Consider the following 21,844-nt stretch of genomic DNA (forward strand, 5'->3'; position numbering starts at 1 on the left):
CTCTTCTTAGAACCCATTAACCTGTGGAATAACCATCATCTGACGGCAATCTAGGCCATCCACTCCAATCAGAGTAGTATTGATCATCCTTGCTACAGAGTTTTGCTTATCACCTGGCATCTCGTAATAGTTGGCGGCTTATAGCACGTGTGACCTCGTTGATTATTGTCCTTGTCCATCGGCCTCAGTGGGACGTAATCTCGGGGACTACTTGACTTCAAAGTATATAATACTTAGCTATCCCATTGCGGTACCTTGCAATAGTCATATAAGCCGCACTCATCAAGCGACTACCGAGTAATGTGAGATTGTTTTGGGTCGCAGCGCATCAAAGCACCGACTTTCCTCCATCGACAACTAAAGGAAGAAGAGAAAGAGTCACGAATGCTATAAACATCGACTCGTTTACTACGGTATACACCTGAATAATAGGAAATATGATTTCATTCTTCTTATCATCATAAACGTTTATCTACCTCAAAACCACCCTGAAACAATCTGTGACATTTCCCAGCTCTTTTCTTCTCCCCCTCCATCCCTCGCCTTAAGAAGTCGCGTGGAATTTCCCCGCCGCCGCTTGTCGGATCTTGTTGGGTATTTCCGCTCAGCCTGGTTCATCAGCCCTCCAGGGATCAAAGTTGCCGGCCGATCCAGACGCAGCCGCCAGCGCAGCACGTCGACGTGATCCCTGAACGTCAACTGTGACTCTGTCCTCTATTAACCGTCTACATCAGTACCCTGACGGCCACCGACGGTTGATTTTCTAACCAACTTGACGGACTGGTCTCGCCTGTGCAACAGGTTCCTGTGGCTCGCAAGGAAACTCGGACTCGATCAACTCACGACGGTCCTGCAAAACACTCCCACAAGGTCTCTGGCACCTCCTTCTCTTTCTTTGTCACTCACTTATCATAAGGTCTTGAAGGTATGAATCATTTGGCTCTTATTCCATTGTGCTGTTGATTCGCTATCTCGTCTTCTGTCTGGAATATGTGCCTCCTTCCCACCAGCCTCCCCCTACTGTTATGTTATCCCTTAGTGTCCTTTTCCCTCCTCAGAATGAGTGACACCCCTAAGGGTACGATTAATAGCCTACGCTCTGATTTGCATCATTCAACTGCTTCATCATGCTCTAGTAGTCAATGATTACTGACTTGCTGAATTCCGACACGCAGCGCTTGGCCGCTCCGACCGTGTTCACTTCCTCAACTATTTTCATCTCCTTCCCTTGAGACAAATCTCACAAATTGATCTGTTTTGAAAACATTTCTAATCTTGCAGGATTAATTTCCCTGCTTTGAGCCAATCGGCATCCCTTACTCGTTGCGCTGTATCATTTAGACGTCTCCGTTACGACTCTCGGAGCGGTTCAATCCAAGAACAAAAGTGTGCTTGCGATACCTCACTTGTTTTCCATGACGATTTTCTCTCTGATCTAGTTCATGATGTTTTGGCGCTTCGGGGGATACGCGAGTGTCTCCACTATTGATACCCTGCTCGACAAGCCTGATGTCAGTCTCGAAGAGTTGTTGGACGAGTCAGAGTTGATCCAGGAGCTCAAGCAACATAATACGAAACTCATAGAATATCTACGAGAAGATAATGTCTTGAAACGCCTTATGGACTACGTGATTGCACCCAGCCTGGTGAACGAGGATGATGATGATGACGAGGACGATTCGAACGACTCTAATGCCCCTCAAACGAATCAAGATGCTTCAACCGGAGGAGAGAAGAAAGTCGACCCTCTGAAGGAGATCTTAGATCCTGAAGATCTGGACCGAGCTGAGAAGAACCGTTTGAAACATGCGTACATCGCGTGCGAAATTCTCTCGTCTGAAACATGGTCGATATTGGAGTCAATAATGGCGAACAGAAGCTATCTGCGCGACTTCTGGGGCTTTGTGAGGAGACGACCATCTCTGGATCCTATCCAGGCAGGCTACTTTACGAAAGTCAATGAAACGTTGTTTGATCGAAAGACCAGTGAGATGCTGGAGTTTTTCAAGTCTCTAGAGGGTATAGTTCCGGCGATCCTCCAGCATGTCGACAATCCCATGGTTATGGACCTCTTGTTGAAAATTATCAGTCTGGAGAAGGCCGAAGGAGGCCAGGGAATTGTGGATGTGTGTTCATCAGAAAATAATCCCCTGCTTTCTATGGTTCAGACTGACACCCATCACAGTGGCTGAAAACACAGAACCTGATTCCTATTCTTTTGTCATTCTTAACACCTGAACATCCAGCCTCCGTACAAACCTCTGCAGGAGACTTTCTCAAGGCCATTATCACTATTTCGGCAAATGCCACTCAGAACGACCAATCCTGCATTGGACCCAATAGCCTGACTCGCCAGCTTGTCTCCGCGCAGTGCGTAGAGACCCTAATCACAGCCATGTTGCAAGGTGGAAATCCGTTGACAGTGGGCGTTGGTATCGTAATTGAAGTTATTCGGAAAAATAACTCGGATTACGATCCAGAGACCATCGGTGGCCCTGATTCGCCTCCTACGACATACGACCCTATCTATCTGGGCAACCTGCTTAGGATTTTTGCCAAACATATACCGGACTTCATGGCATTGATTCGAAGTTCCAAGCATACAATCAGTGACAATGGGAAAGTACGAAGTGTGGAGAGAGGACAGCTTAGCTCTGCTTGGGGCGCTAAAATTGAGCCTCTCGGCTTTGACCGTTTCAAGACATGCGAATTGATGGCAGAGCTGCTGCACTGCAGTAACATGGGTCTTCTGAACGAACCCGGAAGTGATGAATATGTCCGCCAACGCGACGCTGAACGAGAGAGACTGTTCCGCGAAGGTGCCTTCAATCCGCACAAGGAGTTGTCTGCTCTTGAAGGAAACGATTCCACCACAGACTTTATCAATGGTTCTGTTATTGACTGTGGCTCCCCTGAAGATTCTCGAGTCATTGAAATTTTGAACGCTGGTGAGGATGGGTTCGAGGATGTCGATTCTTCTGGCGTCCTGGTCGACAAGGAGAAACTCGCCGAGAGAAAGGAGTCTGATAGTCAGCAGACGGAGCCGGTTGTGGGTGATAAATCGAGAACATCAGCCACAACGGAAGACGACGTAAAACATGCCGGCGAAGCTAACGATCATGAGGAAGCTAAAATGGACACAAAAGAAGAAGACAGCTCCGACAAGGATCTCCCGTCCACAGTGTCTGACCTAACAGACCAACTTGATGCAATGGATTTGGGAGACCAACGGGCCTCCAAGGGAGCCACGGCCCAGGAAGATATCGGGAAGTCTGAGACTCTCCCCTCGAACGACTCGAATACTCCCTCTGCTACACAAATGCCGTCCAACCCTGAAGCCGTACCAGAACCTCTGTTCTCCAAAACTCAACAGCAAAAGGAACCAGTAACGTCAACACCGGATACTGCTGGCCAGGCCGGGAATGCTCAAGATTCCACGGACCATGGATCAACATCGGTGCCCTCAAACACCGATGCTGAAGACTTGCGGGCGCACATCAATTCCTACGTTCAACTCGATCCGAACGGCCAGCCTGTCGTCGGTGATTATCTCAAAATTATGTTTGTGAAGAATCAGGTCGTACCCACGATACTAGTAAGTTAGCTCGCGCGACATAGGCAATAACTCGGAATCTGACCCCTGCGTGTCCTAGGATTTCTTCTTCCGCTTCCCATGGAACAACTTCCTTCACAACGTTGTGTATGATGTTGTTCAGCAAGTTTTCAATGGACCTATGGAGCGCGGATACAACAGATGTCTAGCGATCGATCTTTTTGAGACAGGGCGCATCACACAGGCGATTGTTGCCGGACAAAAACGAAGCGATGAAGCGCAGCGGACGCAACGCATCAGACTCGGCTACATGGGGCATCTTACCCTCATTGCGGAAGAAGTGGTCAAGTTCAGCGAGCGTCATCCGCCCGAACTACTTTCTCCTACAGTGATGGAAAGCGTCTTGAACCCGGAGTGGATCGATTATGTGGAGCAAACTCTTTCCGAGACGCGAGAGCGAGATAATGCAATCCTCGGCGGTGTACGACCAGATATGGCTATCGGGCACCGCCAGGGCCTGCTGAATCAAGGTCAAAGCATGAACACTTCTTCAGCACTCGCCGAGGCTGGCTTGAATGGCGGCATCAGCAATTCAGGCTTCCAAAACTTCGACATGAACCAGGGCAGTGTTTCTGGTGGCGCTTTTGGTCTTGGTAGCGGCAGCAGCTCTCTGCTGAGCGGCTTTGGAAGCTCCAGCGACGATGAGGATGAGGAAATGGACGAACAAGACGACAAAAACCTAACCGAGCAATCCGCCGAAGGCGGTTCTGAAAACGTGAGTGATGATTTATTTACTGACGTTGACATGGACGATGCATGATGGCTCGCACTCGAATTCTCTCGCAAATTACTTCCGTACCCCCAGTTCTGCTCCATTTCCAAATCCCCTCCCTGATTCTTGTCTCTCATCAAACAGTAGATGAAGACTGGCGCCGCATAGGTGTTGATAATGAAGGAGATTTGAGGTCATTGGGGAACATAAGCATAGAGCGTGTATCTTCAGCGCTTTCTGTCCATGTACAGACCCATTTCGGGGTTGAATCCCCCGAGGTCCTGCGACACCCGTCTGAACAGATGGTCTAGTCGGATATTTAGCGCTTTCGCTGCTCCTTCACACATTGATATACCAATTTGATTCCATGCATCTCTAGAGGATCAGCTGCATCTGAATGATGGCCGATGATGGGTTGTGGACTTCTGGGGGGTTTTTTTTCTCAATCTCTGAGTCACTCAGTTGTCTGGACACTGTTCTAGCCCGGATGACTTGACTCATGCAGACCCTCTTGCGCCCCGCATTTTCATAGTTGACTCTATCTCTTTTGCTGTAACACAAGCCACAGCACATGCTGACGTCTTTATGAACTTAGGGATCTACGAACTCAACGAGTCAACCTATACCAATTCTTCCTCCACCTCCTGCTCCCCTCAGCCTCGGACCATCTCGCGCACGACGGCAACTGGCAGCACGGCTTGCCGCTCAGAAACAGCAAGCTGCTGAAAATGGCGGCAGTGAAGACGAGCCGCAAAACCAAACTAACCAGCATGAGAACGGCGATGGTCAGTGGCCATCCAACCCATTTGTGATTGCGGGCTTGGACGATGACGGTGATGGTACGGACTCGCCTTCCCGAGCCGCTTTTCCCTCTAGCGACTTTCCGCATACGCGCAAGCACGAGCCTTTCTCATCGCCTACTTTTCCCGAGTCTGGCTTCAGCCCACCGGATTCGATGTCCACTAATTCTTCCGATGAAGAAGGGGAAGGTAGAGTAAATATGAGGCGCAAGGAACGGGCTCCCCTGGAAGTTGATGACGATGAGGATGACATGGGCGAGATGGTTGGGCCCTCTCTTGGACCTGAAATGCTCGACTCAGATGAAGAGGACGAAGCTATCATGAACGAATCTCTAGGATACCCAGATCTCGGGCCTGGCCGCTACAGGAGCTTCCGAAGATCACAGTTCGGGCCGTCTCCTTTCGGGGATGACGATGACAATGACAGCAGTGACGGAGAAGATGATGGACTGGTCGAAATCTTAGTTCCTGGGAGAAAGTCTTCCACGACTTGACTGCCACAGATGGATATGGCCAAGGTTGTCCTCTAGAATTTGTTGTCTGCGCTGGGTTGCTGTGCATTTTCATTTCCTGGCGGTAATTGTGTTTGGCATTCTGGGACGCATGGGCTATTCATTCTCTTTTCATGACGATGTACACTAACTTGTGCATGACCTTGTATACTGTCGAGAGCGGAATAGAGATGGCCTTCTCTAAACAGGAAGATCTTGGCATTACGATTACCTCCATGTGGCCGTGCGCGGTTCCGAATGGTGATATCTGCTTCTAGCGACTGACCAGTGTCAATTATCGCAAGCGCGACATTATCGGCGTTTCTTTTCTCTGTGTTTGTTGATAGTCTGCAGTCTTCCGTCTCTCCTCTTTACTGGACTTTGTACGATAACTCAGCCGAAATCAATTCATTGTTATTTTTTTTTTTTTTTGTGCGGAGTATATTGTCAAAATTTGACATTCCACGATTGACGGCTTTAGGACTAAAGAGCTAAGGCAAACGTCTAAATCCAAATATAGAATGTATTGTAGAGCATTGAATTCTGGCTGTCATTTAACGAGCTGTTGTTGGCTTGCTTCCATACCTTTGAGACGCTCGAAAAAAAGTGGGACGCCGCATTTCATCATCCCCAATTGCCCCTCCGAAGAATTGATTGTATGAGCTCTCCGTGTCCATCGTCCGCGTCGCCACGATCTCAGACTTTCCCTTGAGAACAGCTGCAAGGGTCGCGAGGGCTGCCTAGTCGGGTAGACAGGGAAAGATTCACTGTTTGCTTAAGCACCATGACGGACAGTGGTGATCGTTCAGCGTTGCTGCCATCAGGGTAGGTTGAAAGCTCGAGTTGTCGTGTTTTACTATGCTGCTTAAAGTCATTCTCGCGGCGACGACGCTTTATCTTCATATACAAACCTATAACTTCTGTTTGAGACGGATGTACGAAGCTGGATGGCTCTATATTTAATAGTGCACTCTTGGCCTTCCGCTTTCGCATTCTGATTGGGACAATTCTTTTTCATTATCTCTCTTTGTTTCGGATTCATATCTCCCAAAGTTTGTCACTATGTCTAATGAAAGCGTCTAGGGCAAGTGGTGACGAGGACCTTGAGAAATGGATCACACTCGTGGAATGGATGACTAGCAATGGCGGCTACCTGCACGAAAGTGTTCAGATCGCCAAAGACGATCAACGAGGTGTTCATTTCAATGTCAAGAAAGACTGGAAAGATGGTGTCGCAAAGGACACGCATATCATCAAGATTCCAGTAGCCGCAACGATGTCGTACCTCAACCTTGTCGAACATCCTCTTCCAGCCGACAAGCAAGGCAATGGGGCGGCCACTTTCTCTGCTCATGGGGTGCAGCTTCCGCGCGAGTTTGTCGATGCTGTTGGGCCCCATGAATCATCTATCTTCTTCTTGATCGGCCAGTATCTGAGGGGCTCAGAAGGGTTCTGGTTCCCGTATATTCGGACGCTTCCTCAGCCGCTCTCCTTGACTACGCCATTGTATTATGAGGGGGATGATTTGCGGTGGTTGGATGGGACGAGTCTGGCGCCGGCTAGAGAGCAGAGAATGGGGGTGTGGAAGGAGAAGTACGAGAATGGGATTACTGAGCTTCGGAAGGCTGGCTTCGAGGATGTTGATCAGTACACATGGTATGTGTAGACTGTTGGCCACCTCCTTTCTCTATCTGAGTCAAGCAACTTGGCGCTACCCTGCAAAATAGTGTGTTAACAAAACCAACGATAGGGACCTCTACCTCTGGTCTTCATCCATACTGGTGTCGCGGGCGTTTTCAGCTAAGGTGCTTGCTGAGGCAGTTACTGATGTGGAACTGCCTGAAGATGGTGTGTCAGTACTCCTGCCCTGCATTGACTTGATGAACCATCGACCTCTTGCAAAGGTAGAATGGCGTGCTGGGAAGCAAGATGTAGCCTTTGTGGTGCTGGAAGACGTTGCCTCCGGGCAGGAAATCTCAAATAATTACGGGCCTCGCAATAACGAACAGTGTAAGTCGCAAGTGGAATGACTGAATAGCAGATTGAAAACTAACCTCATCTCAGTGATGATGAACTATGGCTTTTGCCTTCCAGATAATCCATGCGATTATCGGATCGTCAGCTTGCGAGAACCTCCAGGTAGCCCTCTCGAACAAGCCAGATCCTATCAGCAACAGATGTATCCCGAGCGACCCAAGGCCACAGAGAATCATTACTACGTGTTCAATATCTTCTATCCTCTCCTTGCACCTGACACTGCCATGGAACATTCGATCTTCTCGCCAGCCCTTTTCAATGCCGTTTCCGTACTTGGCGCGAATAACAGAGAGCTAGAGACCCTTGAAATCACTGAGCAGGAAATTCGAATCTCAGATGCATATGGCAACTCGCGGACGATTTTAGCCGCTCTCAGTCAGATACTCATTGAATTAATCACACATATTGTGAAGTTGAGGTCTTCAGGGGAAGGCCTGGGAAGTTCCGAAAACATCAAACAGAGACATGCGAAGATCTACCGTGACAGTCAGATCCGCTTGTCCGAGACAGCTCTCGCTATTGCTGCCTGGACGCTCAACCGCGCTCGGCAACATGATTACGACGGAAGCTGGGAAGCAACCAAGCGTTTGCTTAGTGCTTACATGGCTCGTTTACCTGCGAAGAATTTCTCCGACGAGGTCAAGTCCCGTATACAAGTCAGAATTCTTGAACGGAAGTCGCTCCTTGCGAACAACGGCGAACTTTTTACCTTGAAAGAATTGTCCAACGTTCTTCCTGCTGAGATCCAACGGTCTTGCAAAGTGTTCTTCCAAGAGGTTCTGAGAAACTCTGAGAAGGCAATACCCGTGCTAGAAGGAAGCGACGAGGATTCGCCTTTTGCCTTCCCAATGTTCTTATGCTTCGTGGTTGCCGCTCACAAGAACGCATCGTCTGATAAATCACGACTTTCTGCAAGACTGTCTACATGGGCTAGCTTTCTACTTGAGAAGTATCCACCGCCCCCGGAAGATGTGGCATGGATGCTGGAGGATGAAGAAGATGAAAAGATGGTCAGCTTGTTCGACGACATGCTCGACCAGATGAGAGATCAGAATCCAGATATCTTCTCGAATCTAGCTTCGCTCACCGGAGACTGGAGAACAGATAACTGGTGGCTTTCTCCGAACTGGCTGCGATGGGCCTGGATGGCTACAGAGGAGGAATGTGTGCAGGCGCCTGAAGATCCCTTGGCTTTGTTACGATCAGGAGGGCCAGGTCAAGGCTCGGTGATGCTGTCCACAGTGACTTATCTGTATATTCCGCAATAGATCGTAGACTCGTACTGGAACCAGAAAATCAAGAATGCTTGGAACATTATATATTCATGACTAAGCGCATGGCACGTGACTGATACGGACCAATCAGCGGGTGGCCAAAGGCGGATATTCAGCAAGCGCAGGAATTGCCGCGCCGTGAAGCTCAACGACGGTGATCATCCCCCAATTGACCTTCCACCTCTCTCCTCGAGACAATCCCTCTATCCCGCGTCAATTCCCAGCAACTGGGCCATCCACCACCATGATATCTCGAGCGGCGGCTCCATCGCCTTCCTCAATCGCCAACCTTTCCTCCCGCTCTCTCCGCATTCAGGGTTCGGCTGCCCGCTCCTTCGCCAGTGTCCAGGACACCACACACCCCGTACGGCAACATGGCGGTCTGCGGGACCAGGACCGGATATTCACAAACCTTTACGGACATCACGGCACTGATTTGAAGTCGGCAATGAAGTTTGGAGACTGGCACAGGACTAAGGATATCGTTTTGAAGGGTCATGACTGGGTACGCTTCTCCTTCGCGGCCACCAAGGACATTCTGTGGCCATGCACTCGTTTTGCGGGGTTATACTGGACCTTGAGGCTAATATGTTGTGCTTAACTTCGCTGCAGCTGATTTCCGAGATCAAGGCCTCTGGTCTGCGTGGCCGTGGTGGTGCTGGTTTCCCCTCGGGTTTGAAATATGTAAGTTTTCCACCATGCGAAATACGGTGAACCTCGTGAAACCCATTAATCTCTTATCTGCATTAGTCTTTCATGAACTTCAAGGATTGGGATAAGGATCCCAGACCCCGATACCTGGTCGTCAACGCCGATGAAGGTGAACCGGGCACATGCAAAGACCGTGAGATCATGCGCAAGGATCCCCACAAACTGATCGAGGGTTGCCTCGTTGTCGGTCGTGCGATGAACGCCACCGCCGCCTACATCTACATCCGTGGTGAATTCTACCACGAAGCAACCGTCCTCCAGCGGGCCATCAACGAAGCCTACCAGGCTGGTCTCATCGGTAAGAACGCCTGCGGCACAGGCTACGACTTCGATGTTTACATCCACCGCGGAATGGGTGCCTATATCTGTGGTGAGGAGACCTCTCTCATCGAGTCGATCGAGGGCAAGGCCGGCAAGCCTCGCCTGAAGCCCCCCTTCCCCGCCGCCGTTGGTCTGTTCGGCTGCCCCAGCACCGTCACCAATGTTGAGACCGTCGCCGTCTGCCCTACCATCATGCGCCGTGGAGCCAGCTGGTTCTCCTCGTTCGGCGCCGAGCGCAACTCTGGTACAAAGCTGTTCTGTATTTCCGGTCACGTCAACAATCCCTGCACGGTCGAGGAGGAGATGTCCATCCCTCTGCGTGAGCTGATCGACCGTCACTGCGGTGGTGTGCGTGGCGGCTGGGACAACCTCCTCGCCGTCATCCCCGGTGGCTCCTCCACTCCCGTCATCCCCAAGTCCGTCTGCGATAACCAGATCATGGATTTCGACTCCCTCAAGGACTCCCAATCCGGTCTGGGGACTGCCGCCGTTATCGTCATGGACAAGTCCACCGACATCGTCCGCGCCATCTCCCGTCTGTCCAAGTTCTACAAGCATGAGAGTTGCGGCCAGTGCACCCCCTGCCGCGAGGGAAGCAAGTGGACTGCCCAGATGATGGAGCGCATGGAGAAGGGCCAGGCCCGCGAGCGCGAGATCGACATGCTCCAGGAACTCACCAAGCAGGTCGAGGGCCATACAATCTGCGCCCTGGGCGAGGCCTTCGCCTGGCCCATCCAGGGTCTCATCCGCCACTTCCGTCCCGAGCTGGAGGCCAGAATCAAGGAGTACGAGCGCGAGCTGGGCGGGAAGCCCTTTGCCGGTGGCTGGCACCCGGACAGCAAGGCCGAGGGCAAGTTGATCTCCCCTGGCATGTAAAATTACCATAAGCCATTCCATACCTTTTCTCATCTTTGATCCCATCCCGCGACGATAAAAAAAATGGTTTCTCATCTCCCCCTTGCCTACCTTTCACGCAACCATAACCGGGATATAAAAGAAGATATGGTAAACATACATCTTAGACCCGTCCGTCGCAAAGCCATGGAGTGATTTTGTGTTTTATGTCCGCGTATAACCTCTTATCCTTCTTTTGTCCTCTTTCTGCTCTGTTTACGTTCAGTCATGTACAGATTCCTGGTAGCAATTCGAATAATCTCATATGTTGAAGTATTTTGGATTGTTTGAACAGTCGTAATCGAGTAGATCAGCGTTCGGCTACATATCACTCGTCTAATGAGAAAAGCTGCCCACCCAAGGCCTACGGAGGATGCCCATCCCATCCAGATAACGGCCAATAGCTGCAACAAACATCACATAGTTCGTTATTTCCTCCTTGTAAAGGCTGCGCAACTAGCAAGGAACTCAATCAACCTCTTGAAGCAAATTAGATCATATCATCTTGTCTGACCGGCAGAAAAAAGCGACCATATTTCGACCCATTTACTGCTTCCTCACATTTTTCCGATCCAAGTTGTTGTGTGTCAAGCAAACGTCAACCAGAAAATCTCCACCTCAGGTATCCGAATTAGCCTCGTTCTCATCTCCGTGTGCCTCCTTGTTCTCACTTGCGGCCTTCTGAGTCTCCTTCTCCACTTGTCTCTGATCCAGCTTGGCGAGTCTTGCCAGACGCCATTGCATGCCACGATGATACTCCACCAATAGCAGGCCTAGACCAACCAGCATCAACAGGCCCCAGAAGACGAAGCACCAGCCCCAGCCCATAGCGTTAAGCATATGGTCAATCACCGCGGCACCGACAGCTCCCAGCCAGCATCGAACGAGGTTAGATGCTGCAGACGCGGTAGACGCTCGGTCTGGGAACAGATCCACCATGAGCGTGCTCAGAGTGTTGAGGGAGGCGATGAAGCTGAATCCGATGATGAACTGCAGGACAAGGGGTACTGCCAGCGGCGCTCCCTGCTGAAGGACCCAGCCGTACGGGATGAAGGCAGCTACACCGAGAGCCATGAGGGGAAAGAAAGCCTGAAGACGAGCCTTCTCGATAGGGAAGCCCCGCAAATCGTCACCCTTTTTTCGATCCACTGGCATGCCCATTTTATGAGCAATACGGCGATAGTTGAAATCCAGCAGCTTGCCGTTGAGAATGGCTGCGATGCATGAACCCACTCCGAGAGGACTACGATTTCATGAAACAGACATGGTCAGCACATCCTGGTAGTCTGGTAGTCCGACAAGCCATTTACAGGGGCAGATCAACATGGAGGACTTACATGTAGCAAAGACCAATCTGAAGGTCGTTAAAGCCATACAGCTTGCCAAAGAGATTGGGTGTACTCGTCAAGAGCGCAGTGTTAGCCAACATGGCCAGTCCGACATAAGAGACCACGATGAATGCATCTTTCTCCAGCAAGATAACGAAAGCCTTGAGTGGATTGGGAAACGAAAGCTTCTGATGCCCACGTGCTTGGTTGAGATTCGCTCTCTGCTGTTGATGGGCAATGCGTTCTTCGGTTGTCATCTTCTGTAGTCGGCGACGTGCGGCCAAGTACTGAATGACAGACATCCTCCACCATTGATCGGGAGGGACGCTGCCATTCCCGACGATATTGCGATTGGTCTCTGGCATTGTGGTCATGAACACCACCAGGTAGCCACCACTGATGATAACGAGGAACCAGAAAACACTTCTCCAACCGAGAAACTTGGCCAAAATACCCCCAATGACAGGCCCGAGAGCCGGCGCCACCATAACGCCCGCAGACACAGGTCCGATGAAGCTTCCTCTCTCCGCCGCCGTTGCAATGTCCGCTACAACTCCATAGCCAAAGGCAATGGTGCCACTGCTACCCGCGCTTTGGATGCAGCGAAGAACCATCAGCGCCACGTAGCTATTCTGCAATGCGAGGCCAATGTTAGCAGCCAGGTAGACAGTGAAAGCAAGAATGTATGCCGGACGACGACCTCCCGAGTCGGCAAAAGTGCCAATGAAGCTCGGAGCCAGACCTTGCAAGATCAGGTACGTAGTGATGGTGAGATTGATCAAGGCCGTAGTAAGATGGTAATTTTCCACAAGCGTTGGCATGACAGGGAAATAGATCTGGGCAGAAAGAGGAGAAAAGAACGACGCCATGGAGATCATGAAGACGATGAAGCGCTTCTCCTTCTTGCTAAAGGCCGAATGAGCTCCACCATCGGTTTCCCCGTCTGCCTCAAGGGTCATGGCCTTCTGAGCTTCCAGAGCAGAAGGATCTGAGCCTGAGGATGCCTCTGCCGGCTTCTCGACATGGTATTGAATAACATTCCCGCCGCCGTTGGAAGAACAGGAGGGCGCGACTCCTTCCTCCTGGATTTCGCGCACTCCACCAGACATTGTGGATGAATGCGATACTTGTGCGATGGTTACAAGAAAGACTTTAAGCCCTCGGAAGGAAGGAAACACAGACGCGGAGCCAGGACAAGGATACGTGCATCTGCTTTCGCTGTATTGCGTAACTTTCTGGTCTTTCTCTCCTTCTCTGCTTCTCTGCTTCCACCCCGTCTTGAACGAGGCAAGGATAGATCTACCCTCAGGGACAGAGTTGTTGTATAGGGAAAAAACCGGAGACTTGAGTAGGCTGGCCAATCCGACTGGTTATGCTGCGCTCTTGAAGTACGTATCCAGGTCGCTGGCTGCCAAGGGAGACCAACGGCGATGCACCTAACCAGGCACAGGGCAGTGAGGAAATGCTTTAGCAAGAAGAGACAGAGACAAGACCAGACCAAAGTCAGAGAGACTGTGTGTTCTCCTCTCGGTCGAAGCTCTGTGTCGCCTTTGCGCAACGGGGGCCACCGGTATCACTGGCCCGAACCCCAAACAAGACAAAAGCCGGAACCGGGGGTTGACCACTGCTCTTTCCTCTTTCTGTGTTTTCATAATGAGCACAGAATGACGAGCAGATCAGGCAGGCACGATTCATGGTTACCTGAGGCATCTATTGAGGCATCTATCCTAGGGTAACACGAGAGACATCCATACTAGAAACACCATGTTTGATTAGATCTAACATAACAGTAAAACAGGGTAGTGAAGTGAGATACACGCAAAAGAGTAGGAAAAACACGACTTCGTAAAACGGACTCGGTTCCTTTTCTGGATGACACGCTGCATGCTGTCTTTCGAATCCCAGTAGTACACTTGCAGGCAGAGCTGCCCTAGCAACAACTGGCGCATCCAAGAAAGCGTTGGGGAGTGAGGAGAACTAGAGTAAATGTCATCAAGTCACCTCAATGGCCACAAATGCACACATATCTTTCATAATACAAACGGCCCCCTTGCTAGTTTTTTTCCCCCTCTCTAATAACCTCCAGCCATGATAGTACTGTAGTACCTCCGACTCATCTCTGCTGTCTGCATGATGCGAGCATCGCCAGTGAGAGGTAGGTTCAGCACAGAGGACAACTCGATTGCCTGTTGTTCGTCAGTTATATTTGAATTGAGAGACAACAGTAGCGTTGAGACAAATGCGGTACTTACGTTGACGTCCTCACGTGTAGTCCAACTGGCGGCGGCTCGGCTTATTTCTTTGAAGGCGACTCTAGCCTCCAACCCTTCCACTCCAGACCCCTTGTCAATCGTCTCACCAATGGTTACAAGCGCATTGACCAAGCGGCTCAGCCGACTAGGGTCACGCTTTCCATTCTTGGCGGTGACAAGGCGCAGGAAATCGTCGTAAATCCCACCGCCACTCGCCCAGCCTTGGACCTTGCGTTCCGGTCCCTCGCCAAAGCCCGAAATCAATGCCTCTAGAGTGGCGTAGTCCCGTTCAATAACCGCAGTTGGTCCCGCGACGCGGCAGAAAGTGGAGTGCGCATCATTCCAGTTCTTACCACGGATGAGACAATCCACCTCTCGGGCGGCATCGCCACTATCACGAGCAAACAAAGCCTTCGCACCCCAGATCCAGGCCTCGGGAAGCTGCAACTCCGTGGTGAGATACTGCCAGGTGGCATCTGGTGCGCCCTCTACAGTCACTGGGTCGGGTAAGGAGGATGCGAAGCGTGCCAATGTTTCCTTGACAGCACGTTCACGATCCGACGCTTGAGAGAGATGGAGCAGAACAAACAGTGCTTGCCCAAGCTCCCCACTAGACCGAAGCTCCCAAGCGTAATCCCACGCCAATTGGTCAGCCCGCAACGCGTTGATCTTGAAATTGTCATGTTGTCCGACACTGGCCGTGAGTAGCTGATACAGCTGGAACGGTAACCGGTTAGAGAGTTTGTCACCCGTGACAGACTCAGGAAGCAGGGCAGCCGGGAGTTCAATTGCTGGCAAATCAGAACTCTTGGCAGCAGCAGTAGTACCCGAGTAGACCTTTAATAGGACCCAGAGAGGAGATTCCCGACCCAGAGTGTCCGATGCGGCACGCGACATAACATCTCCCTCCAGGTGAGATGCAGGGTAAGGAAACGCAGATTCGTCCCCGCTGCTCAATTCTTTGGCGAATTTCAGAACGGCCTTTTCGATAGGCTCGTCATCGGCAATACCATACCACAAACGAAGACCAAATGCTTGGAACCAGTCCAGCTCGAATCGCTCAGTGAAGGAAAATGTAGATGCACGATCCTCCAAGGCGCCACCGGACTTGCCCTCACTGCGGAGGGAGTTGCCAGCGAGAAGCTCGTACAGAGCTCGGATCGGTTCGGTCATCTCGGAATAGACGTTGTGCTGGCGCCACATCTCAATCTGTCTCGCCATGTCTGATCTGGTTGTAGCATCTCGACCGATTTGCGAGACCAATGTAGCCAGATGAAGATTTTGGCCCGCAATCAGGACTTTGCACGCCTCTTCGACTCGGTGAGAACACAATAGGTGGACAGCTCGTTCCTCAGAAGATTCAATCTTATCCAGGTCATGAGCGTGTCTCTCGCGCACAATGCTCTCCCATAGGCGGCTGAGTCGGTCTTTCTTGATGCGTTGGAGGCACTTGGAGCGGAGTTGAGGCGGCACCCCAGCAGAGATATCATCTTCGATCTCATCGTTGAACAAGATGTTGGCCAGCTGCCAGATGAGTCTTTCCTGGTCCGATTGTGTGGAGCTCAGCGATGTCTGTATGAACTGTCCAAAATCGGCCTTAGCCAGACGAGCGAAAGGAATGCCTTCAACGCGTTGAATGTGAGATTGCTTTCTTTGGGCGTCAACCATCCCGCGGGGCTACGACTCCATCAGTATGCAAAATATCCTAGAAGGGTACAGAATCGGTCCATACCTCGCTGTCTTTCTTAAACACCATCACCTTGATGTCTCTTTCTTCGCTGGTGACAGAGAGCTTTTCCTCCCAACGGGTACCTGTTTGAGGTGAAACTTCCGCCATGTCATTCCTGACGCAAATAATTGAATCCATTGGGCCCCAGCGCGGCTTGAAGGAGTGGTGAAAGGCCAGGTCGTCCTCGTTTAATTCGTTCGATTCGCCAGCGAAGGTTTTGGGTTGCTTGCTATAAGGCCACTATGAGTTGAAGAAGAACATTAGTCGATATTCCACTATAAATCAGTTGTGATTTGACTATCTGCAATGACCGCGTGCAGCGGACAACGACTAAAATACATCATCCTAAACAACCAAATCGTAAAGGCAAACAACAAATAGTAACGATTCAAGGGAGTCAAACCTCAAAACCTTTCGGCTGCGCCTTGAGAGGAGATTGCCCCTGCGGCTTACGCGGCTGCTGGAACAAAGAGTTCATCAGATCGATGCTGGTGGCAAATCCTTTCTGTCGGTTGTCGGTAACAGATTTCTTCGGCGTGTCGTCGTGAAGAGGTCGGTCTGTAAAGGCATTTGCTTGTATTTCGCGTAGTGCATCCCGGTTTTGCTTCCTTGGACTAATTGTCCGCTGCAGCTGTTCGGCCCAGTCGCCACTAAGGTTCAGACGCGCCTTTGAGGGAGTTTCCCAAGGCCTCAACGAGGGTTGGGTATTGTCAAGGTAGCTGTCCAGACTGTTGGCATCGTCGTGCTCCACGGTATGATCAAGGTTGGGAAAGGTGCCCGCCATATCCATTTCCTCACCTTCATCGAATTCAACATCTGAATCGCCAGACTGCTGGCTCTCGGTGACATCGTCGCCATCCTGCTCAGTAGTTGAACCCGTGGAGCCGTCCCCTAAAAAAGACTCATCCTCGTCCTTGTCTCCGATTGTTTCCATTACTTGATTACCAAACGCCCCCGGAACCATCTTGCGCTTCTTGAAATCGAAAGTGTCGTCCTCGACCCCGGCCACAGATCCAACAAAGGAGTCGTCAGTTGTGTAGGTGGAGGTTGGCTCCGAGCCCACAGTGTTCGCGATATTGGCGGGAGTCTGGGCCTTCGGAGTCGGAGTGTCAGGAGCAGCACTCAAAGTGCTTTGGTTGAGGCTCTCACCTTCATCCTCGCTATCATAATCAAGGCCATAGGTGGTGAAGTGGGGGACCTTAAAGATCCATGTCCCTGTCTCCGTTTCGTAGTTGATAAACTCAGTATTGTGCACCTTTCTCAGACGGTCGACGTGTTTCTCGAAGAGGGGCCCGCTTGTGAGGGGTGAAGGTGACTTCTTGTCCCTGCCTCTTGGCCACGAGTTTTCTATCCGTAGAATTGATGGCACGTTCAGACCCTTGCCCATTGGAGGCTTAATTGCTTCGTCAGGGTACACCGTGATCTTACGCACGCCGATTTCCACAAGCCCACCGAAAATCTGGTCCAGGTCGATGGTCGTCAGATCGACAGGCTCATCAAAAGTTACCTGACCACAACGTTGACGGCCAACAGTGAAGCCAACAACATGCTTGAGGTCTTCACGGCTCATCTTACTGAGCTCGGCACGGGATGGTTTCATCCAATACTCGCCAGGTTTGGGGTCACTGCCAGGAACGAAGGGAATTTTGTTGGAGCGGTCGGTGGCAGCATGCTCAGAGTCTTCTGGAACAACGGGCAGATCTTTGCTACGAACAGATTCCATCTCCGGACGGGCAACCATGTCAGTAGACGCCTTTACGCCGTTAATTCCGTTGACGCTTCCAGGCTTGCGAATCGAGCGCAAGAATCCAAGCTCCTCCGGGGTAGGTTCCGGGCTCTCGGATGCAACAGGAACGATTTCTCCACCAGTGGTTGCTTCAGGAGCCTTTGAAGATGAAGCATCGAAGCTCACTCGCTTCTTCAGTTTGTCGGTCGTCTGAGTAGCATCCTCGCCATTAGTGATAGGAGCTGCGGGGGTGCTTGCGGGACGTGCAAACAGGTCGTTGCGCAAGGACCGATCGATGGTCAAGCGCTTCAGGCTTCCACTGGACAAGCGAGAAGTACCAGAAAGTGCACCGGGGGACAAGACACTGTCGGTCTCCGGGTCGAAGGTCTTGCGCAGGTTGCTTGTTGAAAAGCTCTTGCTAAAGCTACCCCGTCCAAGGCTGCCACCAACACTTCCGCGAAGGCTGCCGCCCAAGAGACTGCTGCCCAGGCCAGTAGGGGTGCTAGTAGTGCTGGAGGGTGATCCGTAAGTGGAGTAGGAAAATCCGTATCCCTGGCGCTTTGGGGGTGTGATAAGACGATTCGCCGCAGTTGGAGTAATCTTGTAGACGGGCAGTGGAGTGCGCTGCTTTTGCTTGATCGACGAAGAGAGTGGTGTGGCCAGGGGGCCAGGGCTTGGAGCACTAGGAGCTGGCAAGCCAGAGAAGATGGACTGGTTGCCATACGGATTGCCATCGAGCAAAGAAGCCTGCAGGCTTCCAGGAACAGGCTGCTGTGCCTGCTGCTGTTGCAGTGGCTGTGCCTGCTGGGTTGTACCGAAGAGGCTACTCGTGCCGAGGCCAGTCTGTTGTTGTTGGCCCTGAGTGTTGCCGAAGAGCGAAGAACCCGTGGTTTGAGCAGTTGTAGCTTGGCCCCCGAACAGAGAGCTACCGGTACCAGTGCTGCCACCGAAGAGGCTGGGCTTCTGCTGCTGCTGAGCTTGGCCACCACCAAACAGACCGCCTGTACCTGTCTGTTGATTCTGGGTCCCTCCAAAACCTCCGAATGCGCTAGTGCCTGTACCAGAGCCAGTCGTTCCCCCGCCAAACAGGCTCTTTTGGCCCTGCTGTTGATTGCCGCCGAAAAGAGAACTTGTTCCGGTTTGCTGGGTATTACCCCCAAAAAGCCCACCACCTGTGGTCTGCTGCTGAGGCTGTTGAGTGTTCTGACCGAACAGGGAAGTGCCTGTGGTACCAGTTGTACCGCCACCAAAAAGACCGGTGCCAGAAGATGGCTGCTGTTGGGTGGTCGTGCCGAAACCGCCAAACAATCCCTTGTTCTGCGTCTGGTTCTGAGCCTGATTCTGCTGCCCAAACCCACCAAACGCTCCCGTACCGCCAGTCTGCTGCTGACCGCCAAATGGCGAGGAGGTCGCGGCAGTACCACCGAACGGACTGGCCGTGCTGGTATTCTGCGTGCCGAATCCGCCGAACCCGGTGCCCGTACCAGTTGTAGCGGTGCCAGTACCTCCGCCGAACAAAGGCTTAGCTTGCTGTTGAGTGCTGCCACCAAATAAAGAGCCTCCCGTTCCTGTCCCCGTTCCGAAACCAGTTGTTCCAGTTTGCGTTGAACCAAAGCCGCCAGTCGTGGCAGTGGTACCGCCGAACAGGCTGGGCTGAGACGTTGTGGAGGTTCCTCCTCCGAAGAGGGAGGTCGCTGGTTTGGCTGCTCCAAACAGAGGGTTAGTGGAGGTAGAGCCAAATCCGCCAGTAGTCTGGGTCGTGCCAAACCCGGATGGCGCGCTGGTGCTGGCGCCAAATGGCGAAGACGTACTACCAAATCCAGAAGACGGTTGCGCCCCAAAACCGGATCCACCGAAAGCTGACGTTCCAAAAGCCCCGGCCTGTCCGCTTCCGTTTCCGAACCTGCGACCCTGATTATAGTCACCCAATCGTAACTCCTCGAAGGAATATTTGCTGTATGGTTGCTGGAAAGAGATACTTTGATAGTGGTTGGTCACATTGGAACTGCTATCCTTCTCCGTGAAGGGGCTGAATGGAGTGCTACCGGTTCCCTCACAGGGGGGCACTGCCTGTTGAAATGCAGTTCCTGTGCCACCGCCAAAGCCAGTACCGCCTCCGAAACCGCCTCCTGTTCCGAAGCCACCAGTAGTACCGGTGGTGGTGGTGGAGGTGCCAAAGCCCCCAGCAGGTTTGTTGCCGAACAGTCCACCACCAGTTGTTCCAGTGCTTCCAAAGCCTCCAGTGGTTCCTGTAGTGCCTGTCGAACCGAAGCCACCAAATCCAGTACCGCCCGTGGTGGAAGTTCCGCCGCCGAAGAGACTACCACCGGTTGTTGTGCCAGTGCCAAAACCGCCAGTGCGATTTTGGCCCCCGAATAGCGAGTTCTGTTGGGTTTGTGTATTGGTTCCAAAGCCTAGAAATGAATCCCATGTCAGTACCTGAAGATGAATTGCTTTTTGAGAAAAAAAAAAAAAAAAAAAAAAAAAAAAATGGCAAAGCATAAAGGATTGAAACAGTCCGTCCTCAGACAGGGATCCCATGAAGCCCTTGGAAGCAATGATCCTGGACAACTCAACACACGCGAACCATATCAAGTAATCCAGAAGTGGAGAGTGTGCGACTTGGACCCTTGAATACTGGCTCATTTGGTATGTAACGCAACTACGGGCGCAGTCCATTTTCTAGAACTGCGAGACGACTCCAACCGAAAGGAGCCCAGAACCCCGGGATCTGTCCAAGGATAGGACGCAGAGAAGAGAAGAACCGCTAAGCTGATGAACATCGTCATTGGGCACCTACCTCCGCCGGAACCAAAGCTACTGGAGGTGTTTCCAAACAAGCCACCGCCTGATGTGTTACCGCCACCAAAAGGGGACGAGGTGGATCCAAAGCCTAGATGACGGGGAAGATGCGGTCAGAGACTGTAGTCAAGCTGCGATTCCTTCTCTTGTAGATACTGCGTCGCCCTTCATCGCGAGTCGTCCGCGGGGTGGTGGCGAGATCCAGTGGTTGTGAGAGACCGTCGCGGGTCGACGTCAAGAGGCACCAGCATAGTCCTGGATTGAGATCCCAAGCAAACGAGGCAAGACGAGCAAGTCACGGATGACGGGCGGGATATGGGTAATGCCGCAGCACAACGAAGGATCACAAGACCTACCTCCTCCAGAAGTTGTACTACCAAAGCCAGAGCCGGCGCCGAAGCCAGAGCTCTGCTGGGTGTTTTGTCCAAATCCTCCGAAGCCACCGAAAGACATGATGATTGACGACGTTCTTTGAGGATTAAGGATTCATAGGTTGAGAAGCGATCGTTGACCGAGTTGTTAGAGAAATACTGAACGCCAATAAACAGTTAGAAAGGTGATCTATCGCGACACTTTCGCACGTAGTCGAAATTCGACAAGATAACTTGCGAGTCAAAGTGGCGTCGACGCGCAAGAGGAGGGAAGCTCACAGAAAGTTTGTGTTTGTTTTAGCTTTTCTCTCGGATTGCTCACTCTGCTTTTTTGTAGGGGCGAAGAAATCGACCCTAGCTTAAGACGGATTGTAAAAGACCGTCAAAGCCAGAGAGCGTAGTATCTAAAGGGATAGTGGCAATGGGGGTAGGAAAGATGGCAAGGAGTTGGGGGGGGGAAGGGAAGGGAAGGGAAAAAGTGACGCGCAGAGGTCAAGAAAAAGAGGAAGAAAGCTGCCCCCAGAGCGAAGTGAGATGGGAGACAGCCCAAGAAGTTCAGTGGACTGCCTGTTGCGGTTTAGCGTCCGAGGCGCCTTGGTCGCCTACGGTACTGTAGTAGTAGTCCTCCCTTGTAGGTATGATTCACTACACACTACTCACTACAAAGGTATCTAAACTGGGAAAGTAAACAGGAAAAAAGCGATTCAAGAGTAGAGTATATAACGATTGAGTAGTCGTTGCCCGTTTGGCAAGTGTCCCGTATTAATACCCAATTCAACGGCG

The 21,844-nt window shown here is 51.5% G+C and overlaps 5 protein-coding genes across 5 annotated transcripts; 3 read left to right on the forward strand and 2 right to left on the reverse strand.

Moving 5' to 3' along the window:
• The first annotated feature begins 14 nt into the window (after positions 1-14).
• On the forward strand, positions 15-6,050 carry AFUA_4G11012 (SAPS family protein). The gene is made up of 5 exons (XM_001481517.2): positions 15-925; positions 1,176-2,126; positions 2,186-3,595; positions 3,654-4,328; positions 4,921-6,050. The coding sequence occupies exons 2-5, from the start codon at positions 1,443-1,445 to the stop codon at positions 5,617-5,619; spliced, it is 3,468 nt and encodes a 1,155-aa protein (XP_001481567.1). The 5' UTR covers positions 15-925; positions 1,176-1,442; the 3' UTR covers positions 5,620-6,050.
• A 134-nt stretch (positions 6,051-6,184) lies between these two features.
• AFUA_4G11040 (SET domain protein) lies at positions 6,185-8,965 on the forward strand. Its single transcript, XM_746631.2, has 4 exons — positions 6,185-6,441; positions 6,700-7,272; positions 7,367-7,626; positions 7,681-8,965. Exons 1-4 carry the CDS (start codon positions 6,401-6,403, stop codon positions 8,919-8,921), a joined length of 2,115 nt encoding a protein of 704 aa, XP_751724.2. The 5' UTR covers positions 6,185-6,400; the 3' UTR covers positions 8,922-8,965.
• A 41-nt stretch (positions 8,966-9,006) lies between these two features.
• AFUA_4G11050 (NADH-quinone oxidoreductase subunit NuoF) lies at positions 9,007-11,136 on the forward strand. The gene is made up of 3 exons (XM_746630.2): positions 9,007-9,432; positions 9,540-9,611; positions 9,678-11,136. Exons 1-3 carry the CDS (start codon positions 9,172-9,174, stop codon positions 10,833-10,835), a joined length of 1,491 nt encoding a protein of 496 aa, XP_751723.1. The 5' UTR covers positions 9,007-9,171; the 3' UTR covers positions 10,836-11,136.
• Positions 11,137-11,285: 149 nt separating this feature from the next.
• On the reverse strand, positions 11,286-13,290 carry AFUA_4G11060 (putative MFS transporter; the record flags this gene model as incomplete). The annotated part of the gene is made up of 2 exons (XM_746629.2): positions 11,286-12,096; positions 12,191-13,290. 2 exons carry the CDS (start codon positions 13,288-13,290, stop codon positions 11,472-11,474), a joined length of 1,725 nt encoding a protein of 574 aa, XP_751722.1. The 3' UTR covers positions 11,286-11,471.
• Positions 13,291-13,864: 574 nt separating this feature from the next.
• Positions 13,865-21,727, reverse strand: AFUA_4G11070 (nucleoporin family protein). Its single transcript, XM_746628.2, has 7 exons — positions 21,341-21,727; positions 21,047-21,220; positions 20,689-20,781; positions 16,566-20,302; positions 16,166-16,402; positions 14,434-16,110; positions 13,865-14,367 (listed from the first exon to the last, which is right to left on the reverse strand). Exons 2-7 carry the CDS (start codon positions 21,141-21,143, stop codon positions 14,254-14,256), a joined length of 5,955 nt encoding a protein of 1,984 aa, XP_751721.1. The 5' UTR covers positions 21,144-21,220; positions 21,341-21,727; the 3' UTR covers positions 13,865-14,253.
• Between the last annotated feature and the right edge of the window lie 117 nt (positions 21,728-21,844).

Source organism: Aspergillus fumigatus, chromosome 4, assembly GCF_000002655.1.
Source record: "Aspergillus fumigatus Af293 chromosome 4, whole genome shotgun sequence".
Lineage (NCBI taxonomy): Eukaryota > Fungi > Ascomycota > Eurotiomycetes > Eurotiales > Aspergillaceae > Aspergillus > Aspergillus fumigatus.